The 23040-nt window shown below is 35.9% G+C and overlaps 4 protein-coding genes across 10 annotated transcripts; 1 reads left to right on the top strand and 3 right to left on the bottom strand.

Annotated features, from left to right (window-relative positions):
* Positions 1 to 6: 6 nt before the first annotated feature.
* Positions 7 to 13622, bottom strand: fbl (pantothenate kinase 3 fbl). 4 transcript variants are annotated; one of them, XM_090180571.1, is made up of 8 exons: positions 11628 to 11768; positions 4760 to 4968; positions 3371 to 3543; positions 3131 to 3304; positions 2529 to 2773; positions 2164 to 2464; positions 887 to 1012; positions 7 to 825 (listed from the first exon to the last, which is right to left on the bottom strand). In XM_090180571.1, the coding sequence occupies exons 1-8, from the start codon at positions 11687 to 11689 to the stop codon at positions 772 to 774; spliced, it is 1344 nt and encodes a 447-aa protein (XP_090036697.1). In that variant the 5' UTR covers positions 11690 to 11768; the 3' UTR covers positions 7 to 771. The 4 variants fall into 4 exon arrangements, with proteins under 4 accessions (XP_090036697.1, XP_090036699.1, XP_090036698.1 ...); XM_090180572.1 differs by lacking the exon at positions 11628 to 11768 and adding an exon at positions 13466 to 13622 and having other exon boundaries at positions 8 to 825; positions 3125 to 3304; XM_090180569.1 differs by having other exon boundaries at positions 8 to 825; positions 3125 to 3304; positions 11628 to 11761.
* Positions 13623 to 13898: 276 nt separating this feature from the next.
* eRF1 (eukaryotic release factor 1) lies at positions 13899 to 17184 on the bottom strand. Its single transcript, XM_090180574.1, has 11 exons — positions 16617 to 17184; positions 16384 to 16559; positions 16184 to 16323; positions 15984 to 16122; positions 15730 to 15920; positions 15537 to 15666; positions 15307 to 15462; positions 14851 to 14915; positions 14718 to 14790; positions 14567 to 14641; positions 13899 to 14421 (listed from the first exon to the last, which is right to left on the bottom strand). The coding sequence occupies exons 1-11, from the start codon at positions 16715 to 16717 to the stop codon at positions 14342 to 14344; spliced, it is 1326 nt and encodes a 441-aa protein (XP_090036700.1). The 5' UTR covers positions 16718 to 17184; the 3' UTR covers positions 13899 to 14341.
* Positions 17185 to 17386: 202 nt separating this feature from the next.
* On the top strand, positions 17387 to 19275 carry Pstk (Phosphoseryl tRNA kinase). 3 transcript variants are annotated; one of them, XM_090180578.1, is made up of 7 exons: positions 17387 to 17544; positions 17624 to 17918; positions 17976 to 18204; positions 18278 to 18482; positions 18543 to 18618; positions 18675 to 18762; positions 18833 to 19275. In XM_090180578.1, the coding sequence occupies exons 2-7, from the start codon at positions 17730 to 17732 to the stop codon at positions 19021 to 19023; spliced, it is 978 nt and encodes a 325-aa protein (XP_090036704.1). In that variant the 5' UTR covers positions 17387 to 17544; positions 17624 to 17729; the 3' UTR covers positions 19024 to 19275. The 3 variants fall into 3 exon arrangements, with proteins under 3 accessions (XP_090036704.1, XP_090036706.1, XP_090036703.1); XM_090180580.1 differs by having other exon boundaries at positions 17387 to 17918; positions 17976 to 18198; XM_090180577.1 differs by having other exon boundaries at positions 17388 to 17918.
* A 237-nt stretch (positions 19276 to 19512) lies between these two features.
* LOC149935187 (lipid droplet-regulating VLDL assembly factor AUP1 homolog) lies at positions 19513 to 22694 on the bottom strand. Of its 2 annotated transcripts, none has more exons than XM_090180575.1 (12): positions 22554 to 22694; positions 22241 to 22323; positions 22094 to 22148; positions 21872 to 22028; positions 21700 to 21811; positions 21528 to 21637; positions 21423 to 21467; positions 20863 to 20936; positions 20600 to 20793; positions 20418 to 20534; positions 20189 to 20346; positions 19513 to 20117 (listed from the first exon to the last, which is right to left on the bottom strand). In XM_090180575.1, the coding sequence occupies exons 1-12, from the start codon at positions 22613 to 22615 to the stop codon at positions 19977 to 19979; spliced, it is 1308 nt and encodes a 435-aa protein (XP_090036701.1). In that variant the 5' UTR covers positions 22616 to 22694; the 3' UTR covers positions 19513 to 19976. The 2 variants fall into 2 exon arrangements, with proteins under 2 accessions (XP_090036701.1, XP_090036702.1); XM_090180576.1 differs by having other exon boundaries at positions 21878 to 22028; positions 22554 to 22693.
* Positions 22695 to 23040: the final 346 nt, after the last annotated feature.

Below are 23040 nucleotides of genomic sequence, written 5' to 3'. Positions count from 1 at the left end.
TATATTCTTCTGTACAAAGTTATTTCCCCCGAAACGTAACGAAGGAACTGGCCAGTGATTTCGAAAAGAAAAAAAATCATGAATATATTTTAATTTTTAAAACTAAAATACGTCGTACGATGTAAGAACAGGATACCAGAACAAGTTTTAGTTTCAATGAAATCAGAAGATAATTAACTTCTGATGAAAAGTCTTTTTAGTTTCAGAATTACCATTATATCGAACCACACTGGGCTATTTCGAACACAATTTACAATATAAAAAAAAAATCCCTTATCTAAACTTTAAATTTATTTTTTTTTATAAATAATTAAAATACAGAAAGAAACGAGAAACAACGCGATAATTAAGAAATTAATAATTTGTACTTTTAAGACAAAAACTATAATAAAAATAAATGGGTGGGGTCTAATTGTTCGTTTTAAATATTGAAGTAGGTAAGAAGTGTCCTAAATCACCACAAAAAGTAATAGCTGGCGCTTGAAACAGCCAGCGGACAGCGGTACGCTATGAAAGCGTCAATATAATGTTCCGTCGCGAAAATGTTCAAAGGAATACTTTTCCGTTTATGCCCACGTTAATATTATGTACTTTGTACACAAATAGTTAGATTTCTACCAATTAGAGTAGTAAATCTCCCACAGGGTACTTTTCAAAAGAAAAAGATAAAAAATATGGTCCCCCAAACTCTTTTAAAAAAAAAATGCGAAGGAAAGAGGGGAGGTAACATTTCTTCCAAAGTCAGCCCCCCTCGTCACGACGTTTTTTTGGCTATAAGCCCGTTTTCATCAACTCCAATAGACAGCCGACAGCGCCGAAGTAACCCTAGAACGGTTCAAAGGTCAAGAAGATGGCGATGACGATTTTAAGGTCAAAGAGGACAAACCTCGTGTTCGAGAAAGAGCGCTTTCAGTGTCCCTTTGGACCAAAAGTCCATGGCGAAGGCCAATAGTTTCATGGACAGAGGGTTGACCCTCAGGAAGTTACCAACGAATACCACACGTTGCATACCCTGTAAAAATAAAGGTCAAAGTTCAGTACGTATATTCACAGATTTCTTAAACTTCTTATAAGCTAAAAAAAAATTTAAAATTAATTCCCAAATTTGTTATAATTCAACAGTTTGTAAAGCCATATTTTGTATTGCTGAGCTCACTTATGTGTCTCAAAAGGGTGTCTTTCGACGACCAAAAATAAAACATTAAATCCTCGCTATGGCAACGGCCAACTTTGATCAAGCGCGGTTCGCGCTATGTTAACCTACGAGCCAAAGATATCTGTACGAGTTGAGCACCCCTAGCGGAATATTATATTTGGAATAGTTTTATTATACAGAATAAAGGTGTGGAATTCAAACTTATTCGTATTAAAATTGTATTCTGGTCATTTTTACGCAATTACCTTGGTCAAAACTTGTAAATATTAATAAATTAATATGTATTATTACCAGTAAATTGCAAAAGTTGCCGATATGCACGTGATATTTTAAAATAAGCGTATAGGACGCGTTAATAACACTCTTTTTGCATTAAAGCCAATATAAAAAACTGTATGAGTTCAGCGCCACGCTCGTTATAGCGGGAAAATCTTTGCTCGCGGAATTTCAGCGAATGGGTCATCCGTTATAGCGCGAACAGTTTAAGTTGGCCGTGCTATGGCCTAGGCAATTTAGTCCCGATACGAGAGAGTCTAGTGGCCAGAATTGGCGAACTAAAATCCCAAAAATAAATAGAAGAAATTTCACGTGCCTTTATAATATCGTAGGCAACGATTGATTGTAGGGAAAACCCTACTGGCATCGTTGGAAACTTAAATGGTTTATGGATTTAGACGGGTCTAGCGCTACTTGACTTAATTTTGAGCGAACGGGGAAAAGTGGTCCTAAATCGCGTTACCGTGTCTATCAATTTACGAAATCTTTCAAAGTAAAATCACGTTCCAGAGTCAGTCAATCGTATAACACGGAAAAAAGGATATATTTTCTATCGAGTAATCTCTATAAATACCCACGACAAAAAGCGAAGTTAGCGAACCGCTTTCAATTTTACTTGAATAACTACCGCTGACGTCAATTCAGCCGTTAAAAAAAGCATACTCTCCGTTCATAAGAAATTTGAAAACTTTACCCACGCAAAAGCGCGTAATTGATAAATATGGTTTCACCTCGTTTAGGGCGCACATTCTGGCAATGGAGCCGATGTTGTTGGTGATAGTGACCAAAGTAGCCTTGGCCAAATCCGCCTTGCTGACCGTCGCCCTTTTGTCCTCGGAGATCATGTTTCCGAAGCTACTGGCGACAGTTTCGGCGCGCAAGTTGAACTTGGGGTAGTCGCCGCCGTAGATGTCTTTGACCAGTTTGTCCACTCTCGTACTGTCGCCGCTGGTAGCCAAGTCGATGGCCTCTTCGAAGGTTTCGCAGCCCGTCAGCAAACAACAAAGTCCCAGGAACGTACCACCGCCCAAACTGTCACGGTTTATTTACGTCTTAGAAATTTATATTGGGCGGAAGGAAAGTAGAGCTAACTGACCTGGTTCCGGTGATTCTTTTGTATTGGTTAGGAGAGTAAACGGCGAGAACGGAGACCCCGGATCCGATGTTGACCACCAGATAGGGGTAGGGGGCGCTGAAGTCGAAGGCTTCTTTATGGCATCTTTGGTCGTCGGTTGGGTCCGAGAAATAGTAACACTCTCTCGAGTCATTGGCTTCGATGAAGTGGATGCCCGAAATCAGAGAGTCCAACTCGTCGAATTTATGAAGTTCCAAATTGACCTCCTAGACATTCGACGATTCAGTTCTCAATTAGTTAACGGCTAATTCACGAGTGGTTAAATCAAAAACGTATCGGGAAAAGGACGGGACAAGGTGGGATAAAGAGAGTAGACGGAGGCAAACCACCAAAATCATCAGGCGGATCAATCGTCTTATAACCATAGACCAAAATGACAGTTAAAGACCTTTTAAGAACCATACCGGAGGCAATCAAGAAAAAAATCATAAACAATCGAATTAAATTGGAAAATAAGAATAACCAGCGAGACTGAGAAGAGAGAATCCAACGACATCCCATTGAAGCGCTCGGGGGTGTAATTTCGGGGAAAGGAATTGGAAAAAGATTCGACTCACACCAACCCGCCTGAAATCTTCTTCAAACTTATAGGCGCCGCCGCCCGTGGCGCACACGGTACTGGCCATACTGGCCATCCCTTTCGACTTGGCCAGGTCCAGGAAGGCCTTCATCTCGCTGGTCGGAAAGCGGATGAAGTGGAGGTTCCCTCGCCGACGGTTGATCTTGACGTTGTTCATCTGGGAAGGCGACGACTCGATTAACAACCAAAAAAAAAATTAAAAGACGGCGAAAGTAATCGTCACCTGCAAATGAACATCGCGTTGTCCGGTTTTCCCGTAGGCGGAGTTCTTCTCCAAGTAATGTCTGATTTTTATCATGTTCTCTTCTTCTTCGTCCTCCTCGTCCAAGTCGGTGGGCTCGAAGTAAACCAGCTTGACCAGAGTGCCGCCAATGTCCATTCCGAACCAAGGCATGGCTAAGTCAAGATACGACGAAATACTATTTAACGTCCGAAATTTTCCACGCGTCACCAAACTTCAAAGGGTAAATCCTATACAATCAGATCCCTAACGCTATAGCGCGCGACACAAGCGACAGCCTACCTCGTAATTAAAACAAATTTCGTCGTCGTATATTTTAATTACATATTATACGACAAAAATACGCATCTACGCCAAGGACGTAACATTCGAAATCCCTTCCACCTCCGATGCAAAATCTTGGCTACGCTACTCGTTAAAGAAACGATACAACGCTTTACATTGTTAGTTTGTAACCTATTCAAAAAAATTATCTGAATTACGCATTTAATTAAAACACCTGCCGACAATCCGTAGGAATAAAAAAGAATTGAATTAAATATATAGCGTATCCTCGAATTTTTTAGGGAACGACGTGTCGATTATTTTAATTCCCCGCGGAACGATAAACGCGGTAGAATTACCAAAAAAAAATATTTACGTCAACTTAAGGCTCAAAATATACGAGAATGTAATCTAAACTTTCAGCTAGAACGAGGGAGGGGGAAATGTTACGAGGTTGAGATTACGAAAGAAGGCATTGGAATTTTAAAGCCCGAATCTTTATTTCAAATGGGGAAAAAAACTACATAGAACCCCGCGACAGATTAAATTCCATCTTCTAACGACCGAAAGAAACGGTTAAATACCACTTTAATTTTCACGGTAATAAAATAACCTTTAATTGTAGATTGAATAAAGTACCATTACTACTACAACCTTTAATTTAGATTATTACTATACAATCAAAGGTCGCGAAAGTAATTTCATCAACTAATCGTTAAATGCAACGGGCGGGAGGACATTAGTTATCAGGGGCGTAGGAACCAGGGGGGGGGGGCAAGGGGGGCAATGCCCCTCCCTAGAATTTTACTGGGAGGGGCAACTAATGTTATTGCCCCCTCCAACTTTTTGGTCAGTTGAAATCTACGCAAGGCTCAAATTATATTTTAAAAGCATATAAAGCTTATAGAACCTCAACTGTGTTTAAATTTCAGTCTTTTCCCGCCAATGTATATAGCAGAAAAATGTAAAAATGCATTCGGAGAAGCTACACTCCATTAAAAATTCAAAACCATTCTCCAGACCCCTTTTGGTTTCTTTTTGCCCCCTCCAACTTCTAGAACGTTCCCACGCCCCTGTTAGTTATAGAAGAGACGATTAAGTACTTACGGGGTGCGAGATATGTGGTGCCATTGGTCAAGGCGACGGGTCCAGCGCCGTTGAGCGTGGAAGAAGGCGAGGAAGAGGCGGTCGGCGAATCCATCAGGGATGAGTCTTCGGAAGACGAGGAATGGTCCAGGAAGAGAGAGAGCTGGCACAAGTTCGACGAGACGCACGTTCCATCAAGTACCGAGGACGCCAAAAAACCAGAGTCCAACCTAACAGAGTCGGAGAGCGTGGCCAATTAGTAGCGACAGAATACGGCCTTTTTTAGCGGACGTTTCTCAAGGCGAGCTGACTATCGGAATGGATAACGCGCGGGGGAAACCAGTTAGATAACAATGGAAGTGGCTTTTTATCAGACGCGGAGTTGAAAACGGCACCCGTCAAGGACTGGCTCGCCACTGTTGGGAGGAAAAACAGTCGGTGCTAGGCACGAAGATTCTCTTCTTCGCGTACGTCCAATTACTCAGAGCGCCGTTGTTGTAAAGGCCAACCAATCATTCGGATCCCGATCCCCGGCACGCGCTCGCGGTTGTTATTATCGGACCAATCGGCAATCCATAATAAGCGCTGTCTTATGGAAAGCGGATATACCGCTTAGCGTCAAGTCGTTTCGAGTAGCGGCGACACATATCATAAAATCGTGTATTTGATGCATTGACGGAATTAGATAGGCTAAAAGCAACGATACTTTCCCGTTAACTTTAGCGGCTGATTACGATTAATCTCCCTAGTTTGATTTTTACTACGAATATCATAGCTTACTCGTGGGTGTGGCTCGTGTTCGTTGCCACGGTAACGCGTATAGTTCAGCCATGACATTAAGACAGGGTTCATACAACATTTGGAAAATTAATTTCCCTGATATTTCCAGGTTTTCTCCTGGAAATTTCCCTGATATTTCCAGGTGCTAAAACACCGTATGTTTTCGTTTAATCGAAAAAAATTATATCATTATTAAGGCGCTTCCAGACTCAAACGAATTTCCCTGATATATCCAGGTTTTGGTTAAATATTTAAAATTTCCCTGATATTTCCCTGATTTTTTGGAAAGAATCTGTTTCACTGATATTTCCAGGTTTTCCAGGTTCTCCAGGTTTGTATGAACCCTGTTAAGACGCCCATGGCGGTCAGGTGATTATTTCGCGGGATCGCTTGTCGTTTTGCCTCGTGATCTGTGACGTGAAATTATGTCATGGCGGCCATTTCAAGGCGGGGCTTAGTTATGACCGGATTAACCAATAGGCCGATTAGGCCTGGGCCTAGGGCACCATGTCTACAAGGGGCACTAAGAAGTTTCGAAAAAATTAAATTTAAATTTACTTTTCAGAAAAAAATTATTCCGGAGTAATTTTAGTATATGCGTCCACATTTTTCAATACCATGTAAAGCAATACATTATTAAAGTCTACATGGAAATTGTATTTTCCATCCATATGTCAATTACAAATAGCGGGAGCGCCTCGGAAAGGGGCACCAAAATTAGCTTGGGCCTAGGGCCCCACAAGGTCTTAATCCGGCAATGGTTATGACGTATGACTACGAGGAACTTAAGCGTCTAATATTTATAGAACTAATTTAAGGAAATCATTTTGCTGATTATACTTTATTTTAAAGAAATTTATTCATTCATTACGTGTATTTACCGTAATACAATAGAACGGGTTTTACTTTCGGGAGTTAATTTTTTTTCTGTGAAAGCCCAAATTTAAAATTTTGAGGTCATCATTTCGGGAAAACAAATTTTCGCGTCGATTTGCGCGTATTTCCCCAAATTATGATGGAAAATCGTTTCCCGTAGAATTAAGACGAGCCCCTAATGATTATCACGCTACGCGAATTAGATATTGGTTCGTTACGGTAAAAAAACTAGCGCGTAAATTACTCCATAATATAAGTACTCTTTCCGGCATTTAATGACTAGGCAAAAAATAAGAGTTTACTCTCCAAAACAAATTGCAAATATCCTGGATATTGAAAGTGGAATTACTATTGTTGAAATGTTTTTACATTATTATTTATTTTCTTGGCTAACTAAAAAGTAAAATTACGTAAATTTAATGTTGGGAAAAACCGTATCCTTCAGAAAAGAAAGAATAATTTATTAACCCTTTGAATAAGGTAAAAAATATATATATATATATATATATATATATATATATATATATATATATATATATATATATATATATATATATATATATATATATATATATATTTAAAAAAGGCGGATTAGCCTTTGGTTCGACTATCAAGCCAAAATGGGAAAAAAATCCAAACGCTTCGAAATAGGTCACGAATTCTTGCAAAATGTGCTATTCAAAAGAAACCCCCTCCCTCTCAAACGACACGGTATCTTTTTTTCATTAATTTCTACATTCCCCCAAAAATAACGCGACTTTTTTCATTAGGGAATCTATAACGTCTCACCCCGAAGAAAAATTCTAAAAGAAATTCAACTAAGGAATAAATTATATCAAGAGCGTATTCAGGCTACTGAGAACGTACGGAACGACACGTTTACAGGAACAAAAAGTAAACATGCCAACAATATTTTTAAACGCCGTAAACTACTAACTCTTTTGGAATTTATTACTAATTAAATAAAATAAATCGTTAAATTCAACTTTATTTCATACTAAGCCCTGCTAATGTTTAGTACTGCGGTGTCAAACCTAATTTTTTTAATAATTCGTATCTTCATCGTAAAGATATTAAATTAAAAATAATATACCTTCTATCTAATATACAAGAGGAGTGTTTGTCCGCTATAGGAATCTACAGTTTTCAACTTAGGTCGACCACATTTGGCATCCTGACTGTGCAGGTTTTCGACGGTTACGGTCGGCAAAACAACTTTAATTAATTTATTAATTAGGTTATACAAATTGGCATATTCCCCCGGGAAATACCAGGTACCCCAGCTAGATAAAAGACTGAGTTTCTTAGTTCTTTAGGCATACACACGCAAAAAGCTTAAATTATTGCAAAGTTTTTTAAAAGCCTTCTTCTATAGACACTAGGTCGTATAATAAAAGGCAAATTATTATGTAGTCAACGTAAAATTGGTTAATATTGTCAATAACCAGTTGGTTACATTGGGCACGGTGCCATGCGTGGAGACAGTTACTACTGCGTTCTGTTTTCATTTTGAATGTGTCGGAGTTTCGCCACCCAGCTAGTCTCTAGTAAAGTTGCCCGTAAAATCGACTAATATGTCTGGGATATTTAATCGAAATAATTATAGAACTATAAAACCTATAGTCAGTTGCAGCTAGGCGCAACAAACACAACAGCCCACACAAGGAGAACGCAACCCGTCAAAAGTCGTGGATTTTCTTGTGTACGTTTTTCATTGGCTAGACTGCTGCCGTCGGAAGGGGAAAATTCGGAAATTGTCTTCCCCCAAGCCCGTAAAACGTTCATCGTAAAGGCTCGTGACGCTCGTCCAATGAAATTCGTACACCACCCTTCGTTAGCGTGTTTAAAGGCTAGCTGCGTTCTCCTTGTGTTTGTTGCTCCTAGGTTGCAGGCTAAGAAAGACAATATATATAGTACAATAGGCACAAGGATCCCTCAGATCGTTTCCGGTCATTCCACCGCGCGAAATTTTAATTTAGCCACTTTACGGTCAAATTCGAATTTTGCTCTTTTCGTCGTCTTTTAGCGCCATCTAGAAACCAAAATTGGAATCTTTATTTTTAAATTTCATAATTGTGGTGGCGAGCAGATTTAAAAGATAAGGCATTCCTATCATTCTTAAATTTAAAATAGTATGTATAATTATTTAATTTTGTAAATTTATTTCTACGTCTTACCAGTTAAATCGGCAGTTTCTTTTAAAATAGTTACCACGGTTTCTTGGGGCTTACGTTGTCATAATGAGCTATAGACGTTTAAAATGATGTTTTCCTCTTTACTTGTTAACAATAAACCTTTATCGTGCTTTTTATAGTAACTTCTTGGGATATTTAAAATATTTTTAGCTTCCATTATCGAACTTTCTTTGGCAAAATAATTCGGCTGTATTCAGTAATTAAACTCATGACAACATGATATTAAAAAATAGATTCCAATTTCGGTTCCTAGATGGCGCGAAAAGACGATGAAAATCACGAAATTTTAAATGGACCGTAAAGTGGTCAAATTCAAATTTCGCGCGGTCGACTGGCCGTAAATGGTCTGAGGTATCCTTGCGCCGACTGTACTATATGTTTTGTCTTTCTTAGCCTTCAACTGACTATAGTACTTCACGTTTCCAAAACAAAACTCTATTTCAATCTAAGCGCTTTCAAAATACCAGAAAACACCATTTTCGCAGTGTTTTACCTTAATAGTTGAATTTATCTTTTTTTCGTAACTAATTATAGACGATTTGTGGGAAACAATGCGTGATATAATTGAGAAAATGTAGATTTTCCGTCAAACAGAAGAGGTAACGGTAATAGTGAGTGTAGGAAGCTGTTGAAGGCGAGGGGTCGGACATTATTTTGTACGGGATTTCGGGATTTCGTAGAGATTTTGGGGATTTTATCGTTACTTTTTGAAGTGATTTTGGGATTTCAATGTTAATTTACCATAGAGAGAGTTAAAAGATTTTGCGATTTTAGACAAAGTGTACGGGATTTTGGTAAATGTCCGACCCCTCGGTTGAAGGTCCTACCACCACTCTCCTACGCGATTTAACCCGGCCACAGGGACAAAGGCATTCAAAGTCGCTAGATGACATGTAGTGCCTTGGATGTTAGCTTAGCGGGACTGAAAGGTAGATTCGTAAGTTCTTAGTAGGCTAAATACGTCTCTGATTAAATCTTGTACATGGTTCGATTACGGGGTACGTTTGGTTTTAACGGGGGAGGAGTTGATCTTTGCCATTTAATTATCGAAGTATTTCGATTAACGTCATTTTTAGTTACAAATTAGGGGTTAAATTCCAATAAGAGCTAATATCCTATCCGTTTATGTCTCTCCAAACACAAACACAAACACAAACAAAAAACTAAGTTAACAAATATTGGGTAATGGAAAAACACGCTCAATCGAACGAATTAGGTCGGGATAATGGCGTAATGTTATATGATAATTCTATTTGGTATAGATTCATTTATGACGTTTACGATAAATAAGATTTGCCTGCTACAATCGTACCTCGGTAGATAAAGATAGTGGTAGAAATAAGGATAGGTATGATTACCGTTACCTTTACACTAAGTTGCAGCATAGAGCTCCATGGTTGCGGGTTAAGAAAAGCAAGATGTCTAGTACATTTGGCGGAAAGTTCCTGCCACTTAGGAGCAACAAACACAAGGAGAACGCGGCTAGCCTTTAAACACGCTAACGCCGTGTTGTGTACAAATTTGATTGGACGAGCCTTTACGCTGAACGTTTTACGGGCAGGTGGGAAGACAATTTCCGAATTTTCCCCTTTCGACGGCAGCAGGCGCTAAAGCCTCTAACCAATGAAAAATGTACGCAACAAAATGCACGACTTTTGACGGGTTGCGTTCTCCTTGTGTTGGCAGTGCTGTGTTTGTTGCTCCTGTAAATTGACAGAATTTAGCCTGTTTACGGTTGAATTTCTATATAATTTTGAAAACTACCGTCTATCGCGTTATATTTCGAAGTGATAATTAATTCCAAAAGTCAAAATTTTAGCCAGATATTCCAACAGTAGACCGGTTTGCCCTTTTGGGGCTCATCAGTACTGTGTAGGAACTCTGGCTTTACTCGGAAATCTTCCGATATCAGTAAAACTAATAAACATTCAGAGTGCCCTATATGTGAGCAGTCCCTTGCAATTTATAGTGAAATTCTTCACCAATTATTCCGTTGAATTCCAACGTTAAGATGTCTGCTGAATAGAGACCGCCATGCAATAATTGGTGAAGAATTTCACTATAAATTGCAATGGACTGCTCACATATAGGGCCCTCTGAATGTTTATTTGATAATTAATTTATTAACATAGATAAGATTTAAAAACAGTTGTAATAATTCTTTTAGTACTACAAGTGGGGCATACCTAAAGAAATTCCGCTGATTTGATGATTGTTTTAGGAGCATAATACTAAATAAAAATAAGTTATAATTAAGATTAAAAATAATAGTCTACATTAAATATTTATTTATCACTTTGAAATTTACTCAATAGACATTTCTAACCTGGATGAATATAACACGCGTATTAAACTTTCGGATCTCAACAGAAAATACGTTAAATTCGAATTTACCGGAAATTCGTGTTAGTATCTTTCCGCCAAATGTACTAGATATTTTGCCTTTTCTAACCCGCAACTGAGTATAGTTTCATACTCGATATTAAAAAGGAGATAGAAATTTGACTTAAAGGGTAAATTTATACGCGTATAGGTGTTTAAATTTAAAAAAATTTAAAGTTCTTACATTTGATTTTCTGTTGTATGAGAACCAACCACACACTATAGTTTAAATTATACGCGTGGTTTTTTAAACGTTGACTAACCCATATTGTCCTACACCGGTACCTCTGTATTTACCATTTCACTCTGCCCATTTTCGGTTTTCCCAGCGCAGATGTCAAAGTCTATACAATTAAACGTTCGTAGCAAATATAACAATTAAATATCCATCATAATCGAGAGAAAAACCTACAGTTTTATATGTTTAGATAAAATAGAACCAAAACCTTAAAAACTCCCGCAAAAACAATCAATTTCAACTTATTTTAGACTTTTACAAAAGCCATTTTTGAGTCTTTAATGATAATAATAATTATTATTATAACAGCACTGGCCGGGATAAAGCCGTAAACAAAACAGATATCAACGCGTAACAAATAGCTTACACCCCGATTGAAAATGACAAAAATAATAATAATATGAATAATAAAACATACCAAGAAAGGGTTTCTTTGGTTTCAGTCTTTCGCCATTCCGACTGATACATCAAATGATCCATATCTGCTTCGTTTAATTAATATTTTGCCTTTAAAATCGATAGTGCGAGATACCAGAGACGGCTTTGTCACATATAGACACTTGGGTGACACGCTAAACGAGTCTGAGTGAGACTCTCCGATAAGAAATTTTGTACAACATTAAGTAGAAGGGGGAGAAAATATGGGGGGTTTAGATTTCTGGAATGTTTTCCTGAAAGCTCTTATTAAAATAGGTTTCCTTCCCTATATAACAAGAGAAACGTTTTTCTCTCGACAAATGAGCGCAATGTTATTGATAATGGGACACCAGGTAATTATCAGGGTCTTTGGAAAGTTATGACAGCGACGACCTTCAACAGAGCGCCACTAGATCGACTGCTTGACCTTAAGCAGATATTCATTCTATTTGTTTGTTATCGGCTGACGCAACAAGCTTGGCTCAGTTGCCATAGGGAAAATAGAGCTTCAACCGCGTATTAAGGACGTCCACTTTTGGCTGTTCTAAAATACGGGCACGTTACGTTTGTTTACCAAATGGATTATTCAATTTCAGTAGCTATTTTTGAAACCAAAAATCCCTACATATACTCTTAAAATTGGCATCCCTAACCTCATGCCGCGCGTTCATATATCTGCCTTTGTTCAATATTTAGTTTGAATTTTCTAGTCTAACGACAAACCCACTATGAACGTCAATAGAAAAGTTATATATATTTTTTCTATATTTAGCCAATCTTCATTTACATACTTTTGAAACTTGGGGAAAAAATTCAGGGTATTTTTAAAAATAAAATCACATGGTATAGAGTAGTAGCACTCCGTAGCTTTGGCCATGGCCGCCATTGTGTCATACGTATTTTACGAAAGATAATTTTAAAATTTATCTACAAAAATTACAGTAAATCTGTTCTGTATCAGTAAATAAGAAAATTTAGTTGAAGTATTTGGTACGTTCGTCATAAATAAATTCCTGGTTTTCGATTAAAAAAGAAATATGACTTTACCGAACGTATTGAAATCAACTACTCTATATTTGGAATGACGATTCCATCAGTCAGGTTCACATTTCAAAAGAGTGTAAGTTCTCTTACGGCAAATAAAAACCTTTAAACCTTAGGACACGTGAAGCCAGAAATACATGCTTAAAACAGTTTTTATCGTTTAAATCGAGTAGGAAAACAGAGATTCTAGAGACACTCTCGCCATCTGTGTCAAAAGTTTACACCAAACATTTTTATTTTTAAAAGTAAAATTTCCTTTCAGTTTACTATTCCATAGGCACGAAAACTATGTTGGAGAGGATAGAATACTCGGTGACATAACTCGAAGGAAAAATGTAGTGATATTATATCACAACTTTCCCCCCACCCCCCTTTCATTAGGAAATGTTGAATAGTTGATCGTAGCGTATTTATCGCGCATATATTTATCAAATAGTGCGTATGTTTACGAAATATTTAAAAAACCTTGAGATTTACAAACGGTATGATTAAACGTGTGCCTAGATTATTTCGGTATTAAAAATAGTGAAAAGCCTTTATCTTTTAGCGCTTTCTCACAAAAGCGAGAAACGTATGGATGAATGTTAAGTTTCAATTATCAAACGTTAAAATTATGTAAATATTATAATGAGAACAATGTAATGACGTTTTTTGTATTTTAATTTAAGGCTCAAATTAAACCAGTTTCAGTAAAATTTGATATACACCCCTCCCTCACAAAAGTTCTTACAAGAAATATTCCTTAGGCCTAATAATAAATAATCTATGGAATATGGAAAGATTTGAATCGCTTACCCGTTATAAATTTGCTCCGAAGGTTATTTAACAAGTTAATATTAATTACGGCTAATAATAATTTACAGTTCGCCTTTATTTAAGGCAAAATGTAACCCTAAATTCTACCTATAAAATATTACCGCATAACGATGAAAACTGAAAAGGATTTCATTGCGTATTATGATGCACTGAAACTAATTACGCGACCTAAAATACATCTTTATAATTGCAAAATAATCATTTTTCGGAAAAATAAAATTGTATACTGATACGTTCAATCGCGAGGTTTTTGGAACACGCAAAAATAAAGCTAGAGAGCTGTTTTGACTCGTGCCGGCAAAGGAGCGCCCTCTGCGAATAACCTTACGAATTAATCCAGAAGGGTTGTTTTTTTTCTGTATGATATTCAAATGAAAAATTCTTAGTAAATCGTACAAATGTAGAGATTTTTATTTAATTTTTTTTCATTTCATTGGAGTCACACTGAATGTCAGCTGACACACACAATTGTTTTAACAGTGTATGAGTTTTAAACCCAAAAATTCCCCACAAATTTATCTCATTTTAACCATGACACCATTGTCAGAGTTATATTAGCCTAGAATATTTTCTTAATAGTATAACAAATAAAGACTCCCAGTTCAAATTTAAAAAACTAAAAACATTTTTTTGAACAGAGAGCCATTCTCTTTAAATTCATTGCTCTGGAATATGGTTAAAGCGAACAAATTTGCAAAAGACAGCCTTTTTTTCTTAATAGTCTCTTCATTTGTATAATAAAGAACAGTTGGCCCACATTCCTATCATTTTTTTTTTAATTTAACAGCGTGATGAATGTATTTTGGATGTCCAGGTGGTTAAAAGTTGGACAGATTTCTTTCAATGCATATTTTTTTACAAGTCATCTAAATCAAAATCATCTAAGCCGTCGCATAGTTCCAAACTTTGGAAGTCTACGCGATAACGCAAAATACCTGAATACAAAATATCAATTGTTAATGCTTAAAAAATTCTGTTAAAGAATCTCAAGCTTTGGGATGGGGCTACTATGGAAAGCGTATATTAAAATTTGAGAAGTTCAGCTGAGAAAAAATTATTGAATAAATAAGATAATATTACCTCCAATTCCTCCAAAACCTTTAACATATTGGGAACCTTCTTGGGATTTATCAGTAATAATTTCCAAAGTGGCACCTGAAATTTCAATTAAATAATTAGATTAGATTTAATTATTAGTTGCAAGATTTTTATTGTAAAAACTCATTCTTACCAAAATTTTTATAATTATTAGCTAACCATTCCAGTAATGGCAACGACTCTACAAGCTCCAATTCAACCCCCGTCTGTTTTTAACAAAACAAACGTTAGCCTATAATACGCAAAACTTGACCAAATAAATTCACCTCTTTATCAACAAAATGAGATTTGTCTTTCTCTTGCTCTGGCGTCAGATGTAAAATTTTAGTTTCTAACAACAATGAAAGCAGACAATATAGTTAGTTATTTTCTATTTATATTATGGCCGCGTTCAGTGACGCTCAACGGAGGCAAAATTGTTAATTAACAGTTGATCTCCGTTTGCAATCGTGACACCACATCTGTTGAACGCTTTTTTACGATTGTTGTAAATTTTATAAAATATCGTCTGCAACTAGCCTTCCCGCGTGCTGTGACGTCACGATTTGCTTTATCAACAAAATAACCGGCTCTTCCAGCCGCTTATTTCGTTGACTCTCCGTTTGCAAACGTGACGTCAATCCCGGAAGTTAAAAAGTCGTACAGTAGCAAATGCGCGTTCAACAGTCCAACCATTTGCTGTTGCTGAACGCAGCCCATATATAAAAGTTGAAAGTTAATACCATCTGTAGTATGATTTTTGAGCACGTATCGAACTATATCCAAGTTTTCCCACGCTATCAAAATTTCTACAGAGCCCATCTCTAAAGCTTTTAGAGTATCATCTACTCCAAAACAGAATTTCCCCGTGTCTTGGGAAATCTCATCAAAATAACGACCTAAAAGAAAAGAAATATCACACTAAAACTTTCAAAATAAACAAGATAAATTTTCTTTGAAATTGTTTATATACCAATCAATTTCTTTTCTTGGATGAATTTGACATTGGAAAGCACTTCAGCGGAGAGTTCAATGGCCTGGTTGAATCCATTTTCTCCTCCATAAGAAACGTCGACTAATTTTAAAACTTTAGCTTGCAGCCTCTGCAATGTAAAACATAGTACAATGAGTGAAAATGCATCTAATATATATAGTTTTATTCTTACAGGATCAAACATGTCAGACTGACTAAGTTCAGTCTTGAAATCGGCAGAACCAGCTAAGATTAGACCAGCAATATTGGGCTTGTCGTTGGTAATGAATAATTGAGTGGCTACTTCAGCAACTTTTCTGACGTAATTGTGCCTCTTTTCCATTCGAAGACGGGCAAAACGCAATGCAGATTGTCCACCACGACCTGTTAGATGAAAATCCTATATTAATCCCTTAAGAGTCAAAAGGCTTTTCTATATCTGATTACCGTGTTTCTTGGGCAAATCAACAGTAAATTTATGAAGAACTTCCCTTGTATTTCCCTGTAGTGTTCCAAAAAGAGCACCATTTCCATCCATTACTATAAATCCAAATTTATTATCATCTGCTAACAAAGCTGATAAAGCCTATATTAAAAAAAAACACATTAGGATATCGTAATTCACTCCAAATTATCATGATACACACTTCTGTGTGGAATTTATTATCGCAGAGATATAGCGACGTGTTAATTGGTTTAAAAGGCTCAAAATCTATGTTAACTTTCTTTTCTTTCCCTTCTTCTGTTACTATCGTACCACAATAGATTACCAAACCATTGGCAGGAACTAAAAAATAACAAATTAAAGTACAAGTATAATATATACCCAAGAATGCTTCATTAATACCTTTTGTATAGAGCTTGAGCCTATGTTGTACAGAGGTAATAGCCCCTAAAACAGAAAGCCTATTGACTCTACTCTTAATGTTGGAAGCCGTCCCAAACTCATCCGCTAACATCTTGGAAACACGAGATATTTGGTCCTTGGGTGGTATGATCAAAGAAATCATACTAGTTCCATTGCTAGGTTAAAAATATACGTTAGTACCAATTTAAACCATTTTCAGAAAATTAAATTACCCTCTTGCTGCTTCTAGGCTTTTAATCAGCTTTTTTATTTTCCAGATCTCAACATTGCGATCAGAGTTTGATTCTTCAAAATTATAACCAGTCGAGGCCATATTTTATTAAATTCTAAAGCCTAAGGCTATTAACAATATATATATAAATTTAAAGTTCTACGATGAAACACGGCGAAATTGATGATTTAGAATTTGTGGGGCTCTTGCAAGGGGCCGATGGAAGTTCGGACAGTCCCTGAAAAAGGCTTGGCACGTCGTCGTCCTAATAATTTCACAAGCTATTGGCCTTTGAAGGCCACAGGGCTTGTAGGCCTAGGCTTAGCGAAACGATATTTTTCTTAATCTACCAATTACGGTCACTATTAAATATATATAACCCTATATAATAGTAAAATTACAACAAATTCATTATAACGAACCAATCCGGTTAAATAAATTACGGAAATGAGGTTTTTAAAAGATATATTTCGTTCCCATGCGGCACTTTTGTGTTCGATAGGTTTTGCAATGTGGCTTGAAAAGACTCGGTCGGAAATGTGACTCGTGCGTGTGCAGAAGGTTGCCGCCGTGTCAACCCCCCAATCCCCCCATATCATAGGAATGTGTTAAAAAGTTTAAAAATATTTAAGTTTTCTTGTATTTTTGTAGAAATTGGTTTAATTTTGCGCAAAAAAAATATCGTTTAAATATTATTTTAAAACAGCAATGTAAACTGCAAGAAGAAAATTTAACATTAACATTACACATTTCAGTTTACACTGAAAGCCATTATAAAGTACCATTGTTTCTAGCCATTTAAGTAGAGCATGGGCATTATGGCCCATGAGTAGAGTTAGCTAACACAGTGATTTGGTATATATTTTTTGTGACTGATTTAAATGGGGGCTGCTCTTTGAGTCACAATATGCGGTCTGTAAGGGGGAGTGGTAAAATATTTATTTTTGCCCGACCAATAAGCCGTAATCTTTAGACTATTTTCAACAGTTTTAAATTTGTGTCCATTAGGTATTTGTATTGAACAAATAATACTTGTGAAACCTCGTCTGCTCTTCCAAAGAGGAACTTGTTAAACGGAAAAATGGTTTCTTGTTGAAATCTGTAGTTTTTAGTAATGTCCCGTTCCAAAAGTAACGGTGCTGTTGTTCTTGTTTGTGGCCTACCTGGTAGTGGAAAAACCCGTCTTGTCAAGGATATCTGTGAACACATCCGTGAATCCCCTACAGACTTTACTCACATCAATGAAACAGTTCTTTATGCTATATCTTTTGACGATTACCTACAGACTGTCACCACAAATGATGTAATAAAAACACAAAAAAAATTATTATAATTAAAATTTTAATTATTTCTTCCTTAGGAAGAATGGAAAACATCCAGACGACACTTTCAAGGAGCTTTAGAGCTTTATATTGCAAATGTTTTAGAAATATCCAAATCTACTATTGAAAAAGAAGTTTCTGTTTACTATGAAAAAATTCTCGCTCATTTTCCGAAGCAGCCTAATAAAAAGAAATACATATTGTTACTGGATGACAATTTCTACTATTTTAGTATGAGACATGAATGGTACAAAATGGCCCGTAAATGTAATTTGGTCAGTTTATTATTGATATATTAAATTATAAATATATTAAACACTTTTTACATTTTAAATGCTAGATATGCTTGGTTTTGGTCAAATATTTCTCAAATGTCCTGTTGCTTTGGCTCTAACTCAAAATGCTAAACGTACAGAAAATAACAAAGTTCCTGAAAAGGTTATTAGAAGAATGGAAAATCTGGCTGAATGGCCAGACCCAAAATATGACAAAATTCAGTGTCATTCCTTCATTGTACATAGTGAAGATTGTTGTGAAAATAAAGTGTAAGGAGGTCTTAAGTACTTGCAACTTAAAAATAATTTTAAATAATTTTCTATTTTCAGGTCATCAGTGTTGAAGTTAGTACATAGAGCGATGCATGATCCAGTACTGCCTTTAGAAGATAGGACAGAAGAAAAGGTGAAGACTTTTAAACAAAAAATTCCTCTAACATACAAATATAATTTTTAATTTAGGAAGCCTCTAAAAAGGAATTGTCTAAAAACTTAATTCATCAGTCAGATATAATATTAAGAAAACTAGTGTCAGACATTTTTAAGAAAGGTACTAATATAATATAAATTAAAACACTTAAAACTAATATTATGCCTAACAAAAACTTTTAAATTTGCAGAAGAATATTCAAAAAGTATTGCTCGGGAGATTTCAAATATCAGACTATCCATACTATCTAAAATTAAAGCTAAAGAATTAGCTGATCTGGAAGAGTTGTTTAGTGTAGATTTAAATATTGAGAAATTAAGAGCAAAAATAGAGGAATATTTTTTAGATGAAATTAAAGCTTGTAAAATTGGTTTAGTCTAAAATTTTAAGGAGCACTAAAATATATTAAGGTCTGCCAAAATATTTTTTAAATATTCCATGAAAGGTTGAAATGTATCAATTTTTTTGTCCAGTTCGGTGCCCCATACCAATGCAAATTTATTGGTTGAAAATTTAATATTAATTAACTATTTACAAATTTTTATTTGTAAGAGAAGGTTAAAACAAAAAATTATTTGAAATAAGAAACAGTAAAGAATACACTTATACATTTCCTTCGAAGTCTAAATTTTACAAGAGAAATACAATTTAACCACCCTGTAGTTTCGAAAGGCACAGGTTAATTTAAGGAGAAGGAAAGATTGGGTGGTCAAACAGTACATATACTTCTCTCTGCCATAAAGAAATACAAAAATTATATTTCCTTTCAATATTTTTTTTTCCAATACTTGTAATTTATAGAAAATGGGGAGAATTTAGTCTACTTATTTAAGATAACTCTTAGATAAACAATTTCACAGAAATTGTTATATTTAGCTAGTTACCCAAATTTAACATGAAATACCAACAGATTTATCGCAACATTTTTAGTCACGAAACTAGCCAAGTTATTATCTTATCCAGAACAAAATTTACAAACAATTTTAAATGTAATGCAGAATTCAGAAAATGACACATTAAAAGCCTTACATTGTAATGACCCTCATCATAGGAACTAATAAGAAAGTATACCGAATTTGATTTGTTTTTTTATGATTAATTTTTTTATCAACATTGGCAAAAACAATCCAGTATGTACAAAAACATTTCCATAATTTTTTTAATATTCACTTTTTGGCAAGCGTAACTAAAAACCAATTAGGGACTGAATAATGTTTAATCTTAAAACTGTTAGTTGTTCATAAAGTTAACTTAAATCAATATTTCCCACCCATTTTTTTTTTGAGGTAAGGAGCAAAATCCAATATTGTTACTGACAAAACCTTTTAACAATATCAGAGCTGAATGCCATGTTTCTGGGCGAATCGCAACCGGGCATTTTGAATGAGTAATGCTTTTCTTTGTAAGTAGGATTGAGTTCTTTCATCAGCAGTTTTTCCAAATGCTTTGGATGAAGCGATTAAACCTGATTCCACCTTTAAAACCAAAAGGGGCATGTTATCATCTTTAAACTAAATAAATTAATGGAGTAAAGTATTTAACTTACTCTGACACCACCATTGGATGAAAGAGCCTTGGAAAGAGATTCTTTATCAACTGGAGGACTTTGATAATGCTTCTTCGCCGTGGGTTCTGGTTCTGGCACAAACGAAACCACACCTTCTATTAGCCTCGCAATCGTGACATCCACAGATCTTGTTTTCACTTTAAAAATAAGCAGCCAAAATTAGCATTCCATTTCAAGAATAAAAATTTTACTCTTTCCCAATGGTTACCTAAATCATCTCGAATAGTAACCAAGGGAACATGGGGCAGTACTTCTTTTACTTTGAGGGCCATAGAGCTAAGTGTAGCACTTTCTCTATTTCTCAATGGGCTCGAAGTTTGAGAGCCTAAAACAAATTTTCAAACATTTTATTATATTAACTTATCAAAATATATTTATAATATTATTTACGCGTGTGTCTGATGTCTGTCGCTAGCCTTCCTGGGGCCATTGCTTCTATAAGAACTCTTTTAGCATATTCTACTTTATCCCCACAAGTGAAGGCTGTTGCTGTTTGCCCCAATTTTTGAGCCATGGCACTTTCAATTCTCTGACTAAATTCTTCTGGCGTCTCTTCTGGATTTATTTTCATTACAGGAAGATATCTAAACCATGAATCTTGGTGTTAAAGAATTGCGGATCAAATATTACATAATAATTTTGCAAGATTATACTTCAAAGTAAAAACAGTCCAGGGAACAAATAGAAACCAAAAGAGATCAGACCACCATCTACTTCCTAAAACTGTCTGTAATGGTAAAAAAAAGAAAAGAAAAAATACAGTAATACTGGTAGGTAGACCGCACCAAAGTATAAGCCACGCTACCAAAAAATTAAGGTAAAAAAGAAAGTTCACGAGATACGCCACACCGCCAAGTTTTATCTTTCTTCAACACTATAGCCAAATCGCGAAACATACGATTTTACATTGAAAACACGCGAAAAATGCAATCGCACTTTAAGTAAACTTCGTGTGCTAGCTCATATAAGATCATTTTCCCGCCAACAACACACAAAACAGCAGGGATCTCATCGCCAAGGCGCTTAAGTTAAACATGACAAAAACGAGGATTTTATGGCAAGATCATGTAAGAATGTTTCCCTGTCACGCTCCCGAACAAAAAGCTGAAGAGTTATACCCCATTGGAAGCTTACTTTTAGTACTATTTACAATATCTATCCAAAGTTACGGTAAATAAAAAATCTGGCATGTTTTAAACAACGTTTTTCTTACCACTGCAATATTTTGAAACATCGGTCGAGAGACTGTCAATAACACCTTGATAAAAAAAAATAAGCTTTGTAATAAGCTAGAAATTTCAGAGTGCTCTTAACTCACAGGTTGGACACCTTCATCCAGAACAAACGGCCATGTACTAAATTTTAAGAGGCCAACTTTGCCGTTAGTAGTAGCTCCTTCTGGGTGAGCCAAAATGGGTGTGGATGATTCTAAATTAAAAAGATAATAGTTAAAAAAGTTTAATATTGAGCTAAGTAAAGCATCTTTTAACCTTGCACATGTCTTTTGGCATTTTGTATCAAGACATCTCTGCCTTCTTTTACACCTAGATCTTTGTAGCCCAGAAGCCAATTTAAGAATTTTGGAAGATCCCAAACACCTGGCTGAGATTATTGGTTTATAATAATCAATTAGCTGTTAAAAGATTTAATCTGATAACTAACTCTGACCAGAATGCACGGATGAACCAGATCCACTGCTAGATGATCTAGCAGAGAGACGTGATTGGTGACTATAACTTTGGAAGAAGGAACACAGTGTGCTGTATCTTCTTGTTGAACCACTATACCAATTACACTACACATTGAACGCAAAACTAGACTGGTAAGATATTAAAAAATTGTAAAATAAATGCAGTAATAACCCTTTGTACAACTAAGGCTCACCATCTAGCAGAAGAAAGTTTTGGAAGAATACAAGCAACTATAAAAGCGTGAATACCTGGAAAAAAAATTTGTAATTACCATATTAAAGTTTACAAATGAATATCGCTACTTGTTTATAAAATTTATGTGCAAATAAAGAATACAAACCGATAAAGAAACGAAGTAATGCTAGCACAAGTCCAACAGGAAAATAAAAGACCAATGGAAGGATTTCCCAACTAGTTTCACATCTACATAAACAATTTTAAATATATTAATTCATATTATTTAAAAAAAAAGAGGTATTCAAGGCAAATTAGTTAATAAAAAAGGAAAACCCAACGCCAAGGCTTTAATACACAATGGTTGGAAATTAACAACCGCAACAAAAATATTTTATCTTCCCAATTTCAATGTTTGATAATCAGCACATATAACTATTTAAAAATATTTAACATTATTTGAATGAAAATAATTATACCTATTTCTTTCAAACAATGACTCTATAGAAATTCTTGTCGCAGTCGCCATATTATTTTTCATATCTATATGGCTGCACACGAAAAAGAAGTAAGAGCTTGCAGTTACAGTTCGGTAAATTACTTCACGCCATCTGTAGCACCAAATTGGTTGCCAGTGCTGTGGAGCTCTGTGACCAGGAACATAGAATGTAACAGTTCGTGGAGGGACGTTATTAAATCTTTTGTGGAGCAGTTCACGCAGGAAACCATAGCGGTCTATTCGTCCCAAGGGGCTAACCCGACTCCAGGTCTCCTATCGGCGAATGCAGACCCCTTACCCCCCAATGTCTCAAGCGCCACTTAACGTTCTCCAATGGAACGTGCAAGGCGTGAGAACTAGACTCCGGACATTGTGGACCTACTGGGCGATCTACAACCTTCAGTTCTCACGCTTCAAGAAACTTTTCTTTTCCTCTTCTGCACACTGTTATCTTCATTTCGGCTTTT

Source organism: Leiobunum rupestre, chromosome 7 (genome assembly GCF_980474605.1).
Source record: "Leiobunum rupestre chromosome 7, qqLeiRupe1.1.hap1, whole genome shotgun sequence".
In the NCBI taxonomy this organism is placed as follows: domain Eukaryota; kingdom Metazoa; phylum Arthropoda; class Arachnida; order Opiliones; family Sclerosomatidae; genus Leiobunum; species Leiobunum rupestre.
This window is presented reverse-complemented; position numbering and strand designations above follow the sequence as displayed.